Source organism: Ambystoma mexicanum, chromosome 4p (assembly GCF_040938575.1).
Source record: "Ambystoma mexicanum isolate Mex_15411 chromosome 4p, UKY_AmexF1_1, whole genome shotgun sequence".
NCBI lineage: Eukaryota > Metazoa > Chordata > Amphibia > Caudata > Ambystomatidae > Ambystoma > Ambystoma mexicanum.
This window is the reverse complement of record NC_090927.1, coordinates 579,083,033-579,099,642: the sequence shown is the minus strand read 5'-3', so window position 1 is coordinate 579,099,642 and position 16,610 is coordinate 579,083,033. Positions and strand designations below refer to the sequence as shown.

General features: G+C 43.7%; 1 protein-coding gene across 3 annotated transcripts in view; it reads left to right on the top strand.

The window, feature by feature from the left end:
• Nucleotides 1-16,610, top strand: part of GCM1 (glial cells missing transcription factor 1) — a 540,509-nt gene that overhangs the window by 97,314 nt on the left and 426,585 nt on the right. For 2 of the 3 annotated variants that reach the window (XM_069606126.1, XM_069606127.1), the window contains exon 2: nucleotides 8,348-8,544. The exons of the other annotated variant lie outside the window; for it this stretch is intronic. In XM_069606126.1, the coding sequence (XP_069462227.1) occupies nucleotides 8,446-8,544 (99 nt within the window). In that variant the 5' untranslated portion in view covers nucleotides 8,348-8,445. The remainder of the gene's footprint in view (nucleotides 1-8,347; nucleotides 8,545-16,610) is intronic. 3 annotated transcript variants of the gene reach the window in all.

Here is a 16,610-nt window from a genome sequence, read left to right as displayed (position 1 = left end):
ATGCAAATGTGTGTCCTAGAACACTCCTTGAAAATAAACAGATTTTTAGAGAGGTTGATGTTAAACCTTTATATCAAAAAATTGGTGCATATAATAAAATCCAACTTGGAAGGACATATATAATCAAGAACATAAACATAGAGATAGATCTCCCATTTGTAGATTGAATATAGAGACTTTCAAACAATCACAAAATGAGAATTAATACAACAAAGAAAAACATAAAGCAATTTTCAATATTGACAAAAAGAACCAGTTATTTCTCACTGGGATGCTTGATTAAATAAAAAAAAAAAAAAACAACAAAAAGTCATGAATACACTTTTGGTGATTAGAATCAATTCCCAAAACTGAAGGTATTGTGTGTCGGGATAGGGTCTGCCAACGCTACAGGGGGAATAAATAAGCAACGTGAGATGCTGGTGCTTCACATAAATGACATGGTCCCATCAGTGGATAGTGCCACATAAGCAAAACGGTCCTGGTGGTCCACAAATGTTTCTGTTAAGGACCTTGTTTCCCCTCTGGTTGAAAGAAGCGTTTCGGCGGAACAAAGTTGGTAAATAGGTACTTTTCATGTGAAGAGAATGTACTCCGCCTTCATCAGGGCGATAATTAGCAGGACCCTGCATGGGTGAAAGGGGGAGAGGGAAAAAAGAAAATAATAGAAGGAAAAGGGGGATAAGTCACCAGAATGGATAAAGAAGTGGAATCAATCAAACATGGAAGTTGATCTGTACAAAAATGTTCTGCATGCAAAATAGGAAATAGTCCAAGAGACAGACATCGATCCTAGTCAAGTCTGAGATAAATCTCATAGCCACATACAAACAGACCCCCAAATAAAAAGGGGAAGCCTCGCGGGAAAAGTTCAGATGAATATCCCCCCAAAAAAAGAGGGCAGAAAGAGCAGATTGTGCCATTGGGTCCCCTTTGGCGGAGTAGTGCATGAGTCCCTGGCCAGTACCCGCCGGTCGGTAAACCAAGGTCCGTGCAGGTGGGACAGGACAGGCTGGATGGGTAATAAATAACTTACCAAAATAGGTAGTATGGGTAGGAGCCATATGAGGCTGAGTGATATGTGCTAGTTGCTGAAGCGGGGGACTAGGAGAGTCCACTGGAAACTCTCAGTTGCCCATAGGTCATCATCACAGGACAGGGCATCTCAGACCTGAGGGAGAGAGGGATGTGGCCGTCAAAGAGTGCGGTGAATGGAAAACGTTGGGTAGAGTAAAGGAAGGATGTAATGGTGTGCAAGAGCTAGTCAGGAAAAGAGTTTACCTGGACAGTGTCTTCTCAGGAAGAAGTGGAGAGAGAAGAGAACAAGGGTCGCCAGTTCAACAGTAGCTGGAGACCTCTGGGTCCGCGCCAGGGTAGACGTGGACGAAACCTGCAGATGGTAGGTTTTTATCTTGGTGATGGTCCCAGAGCGCGATGCTACATGGGAAACTGACATGAGAAAAAGAGAGAGAGGAAAATGGATTACTGTGGAAACCGAAAAAAATTACGGGGTTCAGAGCGGGCCAGAAGGAAAGCCCGTAGCTGAGAATGGGGCCCTCCGTTGAAAAATGCTGTCATCCATGTGCTCATGGGCAAGATTTGCAAGATTCGAAAAGTACAAGTGGACTTGCCTGAATTATTAACGAACAACGCTCTTTGAACATGACCAAAAAATGAAGAGAGCGTGGAAAAAAACCGCGAAGTGTCTTGCTCTCTGGCGTCTGCCGTTAGAATGCGGGCTGCAGGCAAGGAAAAGCCGAACAGGAATGGTTGTCCTGGCAACCGTGTGAAGCGTGCCTCCGAGGCGCGGTGAAAGCTCCAAGAAGCTTGCGTTCCACCCAATCAGGACCTGCCTCATGAATGATAGGCAAGTGGGGACCTGCCAGTGAGGGTGATTGACAGGTGGGTGTGCGCTGGGGCCATCCACTGGTGTCATGAGGGGGCTGGGGGTAACAAACCCGAGCGATGTTCATGACTAGAAGGGATATCGCCGCCCAAAGGGCGAGTGATAGACCGTCTTTCCCGTAGTCGCTCAGTGAGGAGAAATAGATGTTTTATTAGATGGGAATCCGATCGGCTGGGACAGCGGGTGGAGAAGTGTTGGTGTCACTAGTGATGTGTGAGCCTAGGTATGTGCCTGGGGAGAGCAAAAAAGGCGGCGAAGTCGAATTCCTGTGAGCTATGGGGACCCCAGGGAGGCGAGATCCGTGGGGTCCTGTCTAACATGGAGTGGAATGGGTGGTGGGTGCCTGCAGTAAGGGAGAATTGGAGGGTGCTACTTGATGCGTCAGAAGAAAAAGGATTTGGAAGCGGGACCCTGGGATAGTGCCGGGGAGGGTCCCTAACAAATGAACAAATCCTGCATGGATCATGCGGAAGTGGAAGAAAAGGTCACTATGGGCTCGGTGGTCTTTAAGAAGGGGTTTGTTCATTGAGACCCTGTTCCAGTGAGTCAAGTCTGTAGATCCATCTTCTTTCCAACTCTGAGAGTCTAATTGGTATATTCTGACCAGTATGAATTCTGTCTAGGGCCCACCACAAAATGTCATCTGGGGTGTGATGGTTTGCCAGAAAGTGTGAGACCAATGGGGAAGTGAGATTCTTGCATCGAATTCGGGAGCGGTGCTCCGAGATGCGAGTACCAACTTTGCGCATGGTCTGTCTTACGTAACGAAGGCCACATGGGCATTCGATGCAATAAATAACTTGTGTGCTTTTACAATTGGATAAGTTGTTCAAAGACCATTGTTGGGTGCCAATATTGAATGTAAGAATTTTCTTTGTGAATCTGCAAACTGAGCAGGAACCACAGGGGTAGTGACCTATGGTTTTGCGTAAAACCCAAAGGCCAGTACGTGGTGGAGGTCTAGAGAAAGAAGAATGAACCAGGTGTTGCCTTATGTTTTTCGCTCTCTTGAAGGCGAATCTGGGTATGGGTTCATAAATCAGTTGCAATCTCACTATTGGCCAGTACATTTTGATAATTTTTTTGAAATTGAAAGTGTTGGGACCATGTGTGAGCACACACGTGAGTCTTTCATTTTTGTTTGTGGCTGGTTCAGGCCTCGGTGTTAACAAAGAGTCTCTGTTGGTGAATCTGGCTCTTTTGGAAGCAGTGTTAACCAGTCTTGTAGGGTAGCAGCGTGAGCGTAGTCTGGTGCCAAGTGTGTCTGCATTGGCATAACAATCATCAAGGTGTGTGCAATTCCGTCGGATCCTCAAAAATTGACCGTAGGGAAGGTTTTGTTTTATGTGTAGAGGGTGGTCACTCTGATAGTGCAGAAGGGTATTGCGATCAGTGGGTTTTCTGAAAAGATTGCAAGCAAGTTTATTTGCCAGGCATGAGATCTCCAGGTCCAGGAAGTGTATCAATATTGTGCTATGCTCCATTGTAAAATTGAATTGTGTTGTTACAAGAGTTAAGCCATGTTACGAAACTTTGGAGGGATGTAATATCTCCTGTCCAAATGAAGATAATATCATCTATGTACCGATGCCAATGGGAGATTTTGGCCTCCCATTGGCTGATCTGGTTGTAGATGTATTGGTCCTCAAATGAGGCCATGAATAGAATGGCTAGACTGGGAGCAAAGGTAGCCCCCATGGCTGTACCTTTGATTTGAAGGAAGAACTGGTTGTCAAAAGTGAACATTTTTTTGTTAAGGGCAAAAGTCAGCAGTTCAATTATGAATTCTGGAGGGACTCGATAGAATCCTGGTTGGGCATATTCGCGGATAAGATGTTCATATGCACAATCAATGGCTCTGTCCTGTGGTATGGAGGTATATAGTGCCTTGATGTCCATGGTTACCAAGATCTGTTGGGAACTGTTAAATGGCAGATTTTCAAAAACCTGAATAGTATGCATGGTGTCCCTGAGGTATGATCTAGTTTTGCTACTTAAAGGTTTGAGAAAATGATCAATGAATTGTCCTTATGGTTCCAAAATGGAGCCGCACCCTGAAACTATGCGTGTCCCCGGTGGGTTGTGTACATTTTTGTGAATTTTGGGGAGGGCATATAGGCAGGGTGTGCGGTTTGAAGATGTGGTCAGGAAGTTGGATTCTTTATCCTTAATCCAATCTCTATCACGAGCGTAGGAGACCATTTCAGAGATTGCTGTTTTCATATCTCCGGAGGGGTCCTTCCTGAGTGTTTGATAACTGGTTCTGTCATTCAGTAAAGTCATAATCATGTCAGTATATTGATCAATTGTCATGAGGACAATACCAACCCCCTTGTCGGCCGGTTTGATTATCATGTCTCTGTTGCTTGATAGATCTTTCAAAGCTCGTCTCTCACCTGTAGTTAGGTTCTGCTGAAATGTATGTTTGGTCCTTTTTAGTTTTCTGATGTCTTTCAGCACACATTTCTCGAACGTGCGTAGATCATCAGGTATTTGGCTATCTGTGTGTGTAAAGGATGATTTGGGATGTAAACCCGTGTCGGGATCTATCTCTTGTTCAGTATGGTCCTGAAAAAAGACCCGGAGTCTTATGTTGCGAAAAAAACGATGAATCTCAGTTTCAGTTTTGTACCAATCTGTGTCACCAGTGGGGACGAAAGAGAGGCCCTTTGTTAAAAGAGAAATTTGACATGGAGTCAAATGAAAATTGCCCAAATTATAAATGGGTAACAGGTTGTTGTCAGGGATCTGGTCTATCGCCTCCGTCTCCTGGGGCGTCTTCGTTGTCCCTGATAGGGTGCGTTCCAGGGCGGGGGGCCCATCCTCCGCCTTGTCCTCCTCTGCCTAAAAAAGGGAACGGTGGTGGGTAAGGGCCCTGATATTGTGGTTGACCAAAATGATATTCCTGAAAAAATGGAAAGTTCTGTTGTGAGCCTCCACTGGAGGATCCAGAGCTACTTGATCCTGAGAAGTTAACTCTGTTTCGTCTACCGCTGGGCGAAGGTTGAGATTCCCCTACCTGTTTCTTGAGGGAATCAATGTAACATTTGGCCGTGTAGGGATATATGATTTCCGTCTTGAAATCTTTGATATCTTTGTTCAACTTGTTGGTTTTCTTGGTCAAGGTATTAACCTTGAATTGTTCTAATTGTTTATTGATATTAGAGAGTTGTACCTCTATATCAGTAAGTAAAGGATTACTCTTGAATCGTGTTTCTTCTGCATCTAGAGTTTTTTGTAGATCGGTGCTGATTCGCTGTGCAGTGGGGATAGTCAATACCATCAGGTCTCGACTGCACTTTGTAGCGATGTAGCTGAAGTTAGTAGTATATTCTTTGTCTTCTAGAAGTAATCTAGGTTCATTGCGCACTATTAGGCCATTCGATGGCAGGCTATAACCCAGGATTTCCACTTTGGTAGTATGGAAGATAACCCTTTCCAGTTTGACCTACAGTTTGTTATCGTAAATTCTCGACAGAACCACTCGTAATGACCCACACGTTCTTCCTTTTAGTCGTAAAAAAGCAACGCATCATCAATGTATACCACAGGATAAGCTTCCAGTAGACTTGTAATGAATCATTCAAGCAGTTACTGGAATGCTGCCGGGGTGTTGCACAGTCCAAAGGGCATTACCGGGCACTCGGCATAGACCGAAGCGGGACGAAGAACGCAATCTTCCAATCACCTTCCTCCCGGAACCTGACCAGGGATTAAGCTTTTCCCGTGTCTAGCTTTATAAAGAACTTGGCATGTTGGACCTAATCTGGCAGAACTGGGAAAAGTGGAAAAGGGTACCTGTTCTTTATGGTCTGCTTATTAATGGCTCCACAGTCTCTGCAGCCTTTTAGCTCCTCTGACTTCTTCGAGATGAAAAAGAGGGGAGAGGGCAATGGGGATGTGATAGATAAACCCATTTTTCAATTTGGCCATTTTCTGCTTCTGTCAAAGTGCACATCCGGAAACAAGGTAGCGCCATCCCCTCTACTCAAACAACTATGTTCCTACAAGGCCTCGGCAGCCTACTTGCTGAATACATTACAGTAATCTATGAATTACATAGGGAACTCTGCCACTTGTACACAGCCTGCACTGTCCAGGGAATGACCCTGGCTATAACCGTTGCTTGACTGGTTAGGCTGCACTCAGTTAATATAGTATTGGGATGTGAAGCTCAAAGTATGTGCTGTCAAATCTATGATGGGGTTATGCTTGGCCAACCATGGCATCCTCGGAATGAGGCTGAATTAGGAGCTGCAATTAAGTCTAGATATAAGGTCTCTGTATGGTTCTGACATTGCAATTGCAGGGGACTTTGGGCAGGCCACTAACCCAATAAGATGCCAGTGATACCCTTCTTCTTCCTGAGCCCAAAGATGACTACTAATGGGTGGCCCTCACCCTTCAAATCGTCATTTTGCCACAGCAGATTGGCCCATTATAAGCCATCTGTAATGAGCCAGTCCATGCTACAGTAACAAGGATTTTGACAGATGAACTCTTTAAAATATGCAGGGAACTAGCCAACCCTTCTGCAGTCTCCTCTTCACCTCTTCCCGCCCAGGCCCTCTACAACACGCTTCAATGAAAAAACTCAGGACATCCTGAGCATGCTTGCATCCCTCTCCCCCTTTCCTTCCTCCACCCCCTGCATCCTATGGCCTCCCACCCTCACTCTGCCTCTCTCTCCTCCTTCTCTCCTATCACACCTGATGAGGTCACCAAAGTTGTCCGCTCCATGAAGATGGTCTCCTCTAAACAAGTTTCCGCCTGCTCTTCCAGAACCATTAAGGTCAACATTGGTTCTCTTGCCCCTGCACTTGCTGATTTCTGCAACCATTCTTTTGCTACTGCCTCTTTCCCCTCCTCCCTCAAGCACTTTGTGGGGGAAGTGTATACGTAAGTTCGCAAGGGTAATGAATGTAAAGGTCCCCAGAGACCCGAAATGTGTCTTACTTGGGGTTTGGGGAGAGGAGGGGTTCACCAAGCATAAGAAGATCTTTCTGGCTGTGGCCCTGGGTCTAATTAAGAAAGTTATCGCTGTGCAGTGGGAGGCACCAGAATGCCCTCGGATGGCCTGTTGCGCTGCAGAAATGAACAGGTTCATTACCCCGAAACAGCCGGTGTATAATGCTATTCGGTGTCCGACCAGATTTATGAAGGTTTGGGGCAAATGGGAGGCAGGGGTTGGGGTAAGAGACTTCAACGGGCAGGTGTAGAAAGCCAGCTGTCACTGCGGTTGATGATTACACAGGACTTTTGCTAAATGCCTAAACATTTTATTATTTTGGTCAACCGCTCCAGCTATTATGTCTTGCAATGTGAATTGTTCATCTTGTTTTCATTTGTTATAGAAAATAATAAAAAAAATTATTTAAAAAAAGAACAAGCCTAAGAGGGATTTGTAATGGTTCAGTCTCCCTGACATGCCTAAGAGATCTAGTGAGATTTAAGACCCTACTCCTTATCTTTTTAACGTCATTTCTTTTGAATTCGAACATTGCTGCTGAATATATTGCCAGTCTCAGTCCCAGAGTGTCTCCTTAATCTTAAAGTCATTATGTTTTGTGTTTTATTTTACATGGGTAGGTTATTAGTGTTTGTATTAGTTGTGTGGATTTTTTATGTAATTGAACTCCCTTATTTTTATATAACCTTGATTCGATTTCTTTTTTTTTTTTTGGGTTACACTGTACTATTGATGTTTTGGCCACATCCCTCCTGGGGAGTTAAGCCTGCCATCGACCCGCGTTGCCACAAGAGGTGAAGGATGTATACCTGTGAGTAGGTGGCCATCCCACCTCTATGGTTGGTGTCCCTTCTGGTTTAGAAGTAGTGAGGGGCTGAGTAGAAATGCCATATACTGCTCATCCCTGCACTGCTGCAGAGCAGTAGGCATTTGGTCACAGTGGCAAGTAGAGGAAGTAACTCCCTGGGGGTGGAGAAGTGAACACAAGGCTCAGTAACTTGAGCAGTCCAAACCCTGCCAGTAGAAGGAATGTGAGGTCATTTTTCACACCAGACGAGTTCGGTGGGGAGATGCCCCCCAAAGATAATGGGCCAAATTCACAAAGATGTTGCAAGAGAAAAACCTGGAGTGGTCTGCTATTCACAAAAGAAGGTAGACACGGACGGTAACTGACATGCACTCGACTTACAAGGAGTAAGTCAGGTGTGAGTTACAAAGCTACTCCGTGTAACTTCTTTGTGAATTTGGCCCAAAGTTTTTTTTGTTTTTTTCCCTGAAATGGAGAAACAAGTTAGCATCCGATGTAAATACATGGTTAGCTTTTACCTGGTTACAACCTAAAAATGCAAATCATTGCCCATCTCAAAAGTGTATTTTTCCATTTCAAAGAGACAGCAGAGAAACGTTCAAACGATACATCAAACAGGTTTTTCTGGCAAAGCAGAGCTACTTAACCTATTCGTCACTTTCAGGAACGAACTTTCTTGACAGAACTGGACGAGAGTGGCGCGAGCTAGTCCACACGGTGTTTCACCCGAGGAGTCCTGCGAGGCGGATACTTCCTCAGAAAATGCTCAAAGCAGCAAATGGCGCGCCTACAGAAACTCGGGGCGTCGATAGCCAAAATAGAGGGCGAACCTGGGATATCAATGACGTCAAGCTGCCACAGGTATGTACGTGACCCCCATAATGTATAGTCACATTCCACAAATCCAGCTATCGATGCTGTAAACCAGTGGAGCGAATGGGTGGGGGCCGCCACTGCTGCTCACGTGACGTCGTAGTGCAACGCTGTCATTTGGGCAGATATGTCGATGTTTGCAATGGGCTATCGTACCATATTAGTATCGAGTAGGTTGTTTTCCTTAACTCCTAATTACTTTAAGCTATAACTTCTGAATTCCATTGATTTTAGTTTGTGGGCCATGGTCATAAGACACTTAACTGATGTATTTTCAAGGACCATAGTTATGGAGAGACTAATTTATGAGAACAAAAGTGTACCTCGTGATTTATTTTTTTCACTCGAAGGGAATTTGCTAAGGGTCATGTGGTCTGTGATGTTGGAGAACTTGGGAGTGATAACTACCACAGGTTATTGCGTGCCTCAACGGACGTACTGCAGATAACGTAACGTAAATGTCTGCTTTCTTTCCCCACGCTGTTAAAGCAGCTCGCGTTTTAAAACTTTTTTTATTGTCTAAGTAATACGCTGCTGCTGTATTTTGACACAGTATTGCCTCAGTCCCCCACATTAAGCTGCGAATGACAAAGGCAGCAGCCTAGGCACGTTTCATATTCTAACTGGAAACTGCTGTTCACAGAAGCAGTCCTTTAACTGGTGCTACCTGTGTCCTCATTGGCCACGGATAGAGAATATGATCGTATGATGAAAATGGTGTGAGTACCAGAAAACAGGATTGATCTTAAAAGTGAGTTAATAATTAAGGGGCCCCTTCTGTGGTGTGTGCAAACGTAGGAAAGTGTTCTCCCACGAAGGAGGAACATTTTCCTTACAGACACTATAGTGTGATAAAGAAAAAATCTGGTTTAGGGACATGAAACATCAGCTTTTGAATGTGCCTTATTTATGGCTTGACAACAGCCCTAGCGACCATCAAGAATGCAGGGCCGCCACGTAGAGGGGATTCTCCTCCCAGCACAGGTTTATCATGTCTAAAAAAGGAGTTAAAATGTGGCACCTCTACTGCACACATTTTTGCTTTATAAAAATAGCATTTCTTAGACTGCAGCACCACTTTTCTGTTTAATGAAAGTCTAAGAAAATGAACTTAAATTGGAAAAGTTGCAGTCTTTTAACAAATGCTCGCAATGGAATTGGCACACATGTTCCCCACACAAAAAGAGATGTTAGCAGCATTTGCTGGTAGAAAGCACAACATCTCCCCTCCAATCCTTCCACCCTCTTCACAATGGTGGTGCTGGAAACTAGAGGGGAGAATGTGGTATTTGCACACTCTTTTTATCATGAGCTCAGACTGCCCCTCAGTGAGTTCAGTGCTGTGGATATCCTTCCATCACTGGCAACTGTCTTGGGTATTCATCCTTTCGAGGCCGATGATTCAGACTCCATTGAGATGGGTAATGATAGCTCATACATAATACATTTCAAAATGTATAATTTTAATAAGAATGTTATGTTGAAAAAAGAACAGACTAACTGGCCATATGGGACAACACACCTGTTAAATGGAATGAGAATCTGGCCATATGATGGCAGTAGCTGGCAAATGGGGAAAGCCACTGGGAAGATAATGCCAATACCTTTCAAGTGGTGTCTATAGTACTGTGGCATCAGATTGCAATATGTGGCAAATAATGCTAATTTCTGCCCATAAAGTGATAATAGATCCATTTACCGTGAATACCCGGGCATATGATGTTAGTGCATGGCAAATAGTGGCAGTCCCGGATCTGTGCATGTCCTATCAATGACTGGCAAATGGTGTGAGGACCTGTACATATGATACCAATACCTACCAAATGGTGTACGTTTCTCAGCATGTGATGCCAGTACTTTGAAAATGGTTTTACGCCAACTGGAATTTGTATAGCTCACATCTTCCACTGGGGTGGCTGTCATGCAGCACTTTCGTTATGACACCCTATGCTGTCGGGTTCATCATTGTAACCGGGGGATCCAGGTCTGGATGCCAGGACGATGCCTGGATTTGGCTGATGTTTACGTGTCATATCTCATGGAGTGCCCTAGGTTATCAGGATCATTTTGGCAACTTGGTGCATCAGGTCCAGCGTAGTGTGAGTTATCTTGTCTCATCATGTCATGTTTGGGGTGATGGGCTCAGGTTTCTGGTGGCGTGCTTCAGCCTGCCAATCCACTGTCATTGCTGAATGGTGTCTGGGTTCTTAATCAGGGCACATGTGTGGACTCACTTTCCAAATAGAAAGTCATTTAGAAAGTGAGTCCATTTAAATGTGTCTGCAATAGGGAAATTATTCTTACCCAAGTACTCATGGTTTGCAGCTTGCCCCTGACCTAAGATGGCATTTGCTGGTCTCCCTCTTCCTGTCCGAAACATACACTTAGTAAGAGTGTATACAGAGCTGGTGCCTAGATGGAGGTTCTTCAATCAGAAACAGACATAAGGGTATTCCAATCACTTGAAAAAACGCAGGGATAAATAACATATCAAAAATACTATAACGTTTTTCGGAATACATTCAAAAGCAGTTAATTCAAAACTGCAAGCAATTAACAACCTAATCATGAAGTAATCCCCCAACCTCTTAAATATTGAAAAAACTAAAAAATACAACAAATATATACGCATTTTAATAATGATCAAATCTAACAAATACATACAATACTTTTTATTTTAATACACACAATAATTTGATTTGGCATATTCATGAAATGTGCAACAAATAAACCTAATCAATCAACATTCTAGCTTAACCATGAGCAAACACATCAACTTGCTTGCCTCCTCCACAGCTTAGACATCTAAACGTATCTCCCTCAGTCGACAATTCCTTACTAGACAGAATTGCATCACACTTGCAAGAGCCCTCATTATGTCTAAATTGGACTATTGCAACATACTCTTGCTAGGCACCACTAAGAAAAATCTGGCCAAATTGCAACTATTGAAAAAAAAAAGCTCTCAGAGCCGCACTAGTTATATAAAAAAAAGAGACCATATATCACAGTCGAAGAGAGAAGTACACTGAGTACCCATAGAAGCTAGAATACTGTACAAAACTCTCAAACCAACACACAAATGCATCACCCAAAATGCCCCTACCTAACTGAATGACTGCCGCACTTGAAGAACAGCAACCAGACCCCTTAGGTCGAACACTAGCATCCACCTAGTCACCCCCCTCTTCAAGAAGTCTAGAACAGGAGATTCCAGCTTCCCTGTAGCAGCACCCAGACTTTGGAATTCACTTCCCGCAAATATTAGCAATGAGCCTTCCCATACTCACTTCAAGAAACTCCTAAAAACCTGGCTATTTAACAAATTATAACCTATTTGTATTAGACTTATCTATAACCATAAAACGAATGTAACTGTGATTGCTGTAACTCTAAATGTATAACACTTTTCTGTAAATGCTCAAATTCTGCTATTCTGATTTCCCTGTAACTACAATGTACAAACAATTATAATCAGGGTGTGAGATCAAACAGCAAGTTTTTACTAGGTGTATTTATATTTTAGTAAACAGAGGAAATATTACTTTGTTGATACATTCTCTTCTTGACGAACCAAAGACAGAAACGGACAGTATTTGTATTTACAATGTGGAGATACTAACTCTCTCTAAAATATTGAGGGAAATTTCTCACATATATACACAATCTCTTAACAAATCAAATATGTTTTAGTGACAAAAGATGACAGTGTGTTACCCTAGGCCGCTATTTGTCTCAGGGTCTCAAAACATAACACACAACATGTGGGGACAACAATGGTAGGACAGGACGTTGTGTCATAAATCGACATTTTAGTGTTTCGGCCAACAGTAGCGGTTGATTTGAGCTTGTTGGTGGGGTGGCCTTCTTCAGGATTGAGGGCGAGTAATACTCTCTGTCCGTGTGGAATCTGTCAGGGCATAATGGAAATGGGAAATGCTGTTATGCAATCTCAGGGGTTGGCTACTAAATAATTTAGAGAAGCTCATTATTAGCTTAATGTGTAATGTCGTTGCATCTCAGAAGATGCAACGATGGGAGCCTTACCATCAAATACTGTGGAGGTGAGACTTCGTGTGTGATCCTTCAATTTCTGTCGGGAATCCTCGTTGAGGCAGTATGTTAGGTACACGGTCTCAAGTGGGGAAGTGGCTTAATTCCCACTTAATGTCTTAGGCAAGAGGTGGCATCCAGGAAGTGGCAGCATCAATAAATGGTGATTTCTGGCCACCGATCTAAAGAGGCAAATGAGAATACATATTGTATCGTATCATAAGCCAGAGACACCTAGTGCCTCGGGTGTGTAGATCTAGTTGGGAGGTGAGGCATGCAGCGTGTCCCCTAGTGCAGATAGAACGCGTGGGGAATGCCCAGGATATAGTGCCGCGTACGTGATAACAAGACTGGGTGTTGAGGTATGCAGCATGTTCCCTGGTTATCATAGAGTATGGGCTGGTAGTCCATAAAAAAGTCCATATGGTGATGTAGGGACTCCCACTAATTGGTGAAATGTGGTTTGCATAACAAAAAATTGAGCGAAACATAATGTGACAAACTATCACAGCGATGGCGTTCTGTGAGGTACTAAGGACGCAGTCTCTAAAAGTGAAAGCATAGATTGGATGCTGCAATGGGACCGACGTGCATTAAGGCCACTGACACATTCGATGTCAGGAATTTACTTAGTTGGATAGAGCTGAGTTGATCAGACGCTCTTCGGGCGGGTGTCTATGCCACTGTGTTGCCTGGCGATATAGACGGCAAAGTACGCCCCCTACCGGTCCATCCAATCAGGAGACAACTGGTGGACCAATGGAACACGGGGTGTGAGCGTGCCACTACGCACGTGGAAATGATTGCTGGTTTGGACCCAATCAGCAGGGAAGCGGGTAGGCCAATCAGAGAGGGGGCGTGTTACTAAGAGCTACGCTATTGGTGTATGACTGCCTGAATTGTATAGCGTGCAGGCACCAAACTATAATGAAGGGCGGTCCTGAAGATCTGCCGTGTCTCGGTCATACTCGTATTGTATGATGAGATGGATAGTCCCAATAAGGCTTGATGTATTGTCAGTGTCAGGAGACTGGCGGTATGTCGGGCCAATCTGGGGTTACCTCATGATCAAAAACAATTTTGTTTGCAATCAATAATGCGGACTAAGTGCATAGTTTGTCGTGTACACCTCCAGGCATGTGTCAATCTTTTGCTGTCAGTGTCAGGAGACTGCGGTATGTCAGGCTAATTTGGGGTCACCTCATAATAAAAACGTTCCATTTGCGATCACTAGTGCAGACTAATTGCATAGGTTGTCATGCACAACTCCAGACATATATCAATAATTTTTGCATAGTGCATACTGAATCATATATACACCCAGTTGTGTGCCAGTGTTTTTTGCAGCATTGTCTGACACTGCGCCAACACCGTCAGTTATGTATACATCCTTTTGTAAATGAATATTTTAATGCATTATCGGATTTTCTAGACACGTAATACAGGTACAGAGCATCTGTAGTTGGATACATATTATCTCAATTGTATACAACATTTGTGTGTAGATATCATGTCGAGAGCGGTAGGTTTTCTGCAAAAGTCGACATATCTAACTGTAGAGAGATACAAAACAGGGGAAAAGCATTTCTAAACATTGTAGTGCATAAGTTTGGTCATAATGTACATCACACAAGTGTCAAATAAAGATGACCTTGATGCCATACAACAAAAAAAGAAGAAATTAATCTGCACGGAGATGCAGGGTACCTTTATGCTTGAATATCTCAAAGCCAGCATCATACCCGAGGGACTCCAGGTCAAAAATATTCCCAGGGTTTTCACAGATAACCCGAAATTCAAAACTAATTTCAGTGGAGTAGGCAGTAAGTGCAGCTGCAGTTGGATCATATTGATCATCGATACAGCTGAAGAAGAATGTAAAAAACAAGGAGAAGAATTGCTTGCGCTCGAGAAAAAATTGATAGAAGATACCACCATAGCAGAAGCTAAGCTTAAACTTGAAAAACTAGAAGAAGAAGTGACCAAGTTCAAACAGATCACCATAGACAGAAAGGAGCAAAAATTCAAAAAAGACCTTAATAACTACGGAGAAGAAAAAACGTATCCCTACTTCAGAGAAAGTTACTACAGTGACTTACAACAACAGCAATATCAGAATTACAATAGTCGCAATAGAGTTGTCAACTTCTCAGGCAGCTCGGGATCTTCCAGCGGTAACAAATCCAGCATACAATGCGGAAACATCCCTACAGCACCGCCTCTTCAACATCAATTTTTTCAGAGAGGGGGCCAACGGGGACGACCGAGGAGAAGACCACAACAGACGGGGCAATACATGCGCACCAGACAATTGTATTCAAACCAGCCATGACCCAAATACCAATTTTCAATCTATCTTCCAAAATATTAAACAGCGCTCAACAAGCACTTCTCGAAAGAGGACTCTCTTTTGTGCCATCTACAAAAACTGACTCATTTCACACTGAAGTTGAACTCAAGAGATTCTTTAGAAATCTCAGACTTAGATACTTCTTTGAAGTATACTTGCCAAAAAATCAAGAAACTATGTATATCCCTGAACCAAGATGAGAGCAAAGGCAAGACAATACTACGGGCCTTAAACCCTTAACGCCTGACTTGTAATAAGGGCCAGTGTGCTTCTGATATGGGAGGGACCCAATGATCTTCTTCTTGCAGTCCATCAATGGTTGAACCTACAAAACCAACACATCAGATTCACCCTGGAGTGGAATTTCCAGACAGTCAACTTCCTAGACCTTCACATTTATCGTTCCAGAGACTCCTGGAAAACAGAACTATTCAGAAAAACTACAGACAGGAACAGTATTTTACATTTTGCTGGCTATCACCCAGCAGGACTCAAATACAACTTGCCATACAGCCAATTTCTCTGTATAAGAAGAGACTGCACGGAAAAAGAAAGATTTGAATAACACTCTAAACAACTACAAACACGCCTTACTGAAAGAGGCTACCCTAAGAAATCCATAAAGATGGCAAGGAAAAGAGCTGCCAACACATACAGATATATATGTCTCACTACCAAAGAAAACCCCCCCATCAACAGGACTGTATGTGTCACCACATACAACCCAATCAGCAACCTCACCAAGACTGCAATCAACAAACACTGGTACCTCATAAAAAACAAAGGGACGCTGGCAAAAAAACCACTGTTCGCATTAAAAAATAATAATAATTGAGAGACACTCTGGTACATACTTTCCTGGAACCAGAAAAATAAACAAATACCCTCTGGGATCTACAACCAGTAATTGGACATTTCAGCTGTGGCTGAAACAACCAAAACCTTCACCCATACTTATACTCATACCATACATAAAGACTTCCACTGGACCCTGAGAAACCATACCAATTGTGAAAGCAAATTCGTAATTTATGTTATAAGATGCCCCTGTGATCTGATATATATCGGAAAAAACATCAGACCCATAAAACAACATATCAATGAATACAGGTCCTGCATCAAGAATGAAGTCGCCGAAAAACCACTGGTGGAGCATTACACCAAGGAGTGTCATGACCCCTGCCCCTGGCCTTGTCAGACAGGTCATCTGGGCTGCACCACGGTCTTCGATCATGGCCTGAAGTGCCCCATCATGTTCCCCAAGACTCTCCTGGAGTCAGTCCTGGCGCCTTTGGCGCCAGGCTCATATGGGAAGTCAGAGAACTGGGATTTACAATAGCCTTTACACAACATGGATGCCCCCGCATAGCTCAGTTCCAGAACTGAGCTCTGCAGTCTAGCATTTTAGGTGTGGTCAGGCCTGGGGGCACCTGGAATACCTGCAGGCTATATAAGCCACGCCTGAGCTGGGGGAACACGCTTCGCGTTACTCTGCTGTTGCAACGTGGCGCTCACCACGGTCAGTTGGAATCCTCATCTGCATCCCTGCCCCGACTACCTGCAAGAACAAGAACACCGTTAGTATTCCCTTACCTGCAAGTGATCCTTACTTCTGTCCTCCGCTCCAGAATCCCGAACAACCAGCATCTGG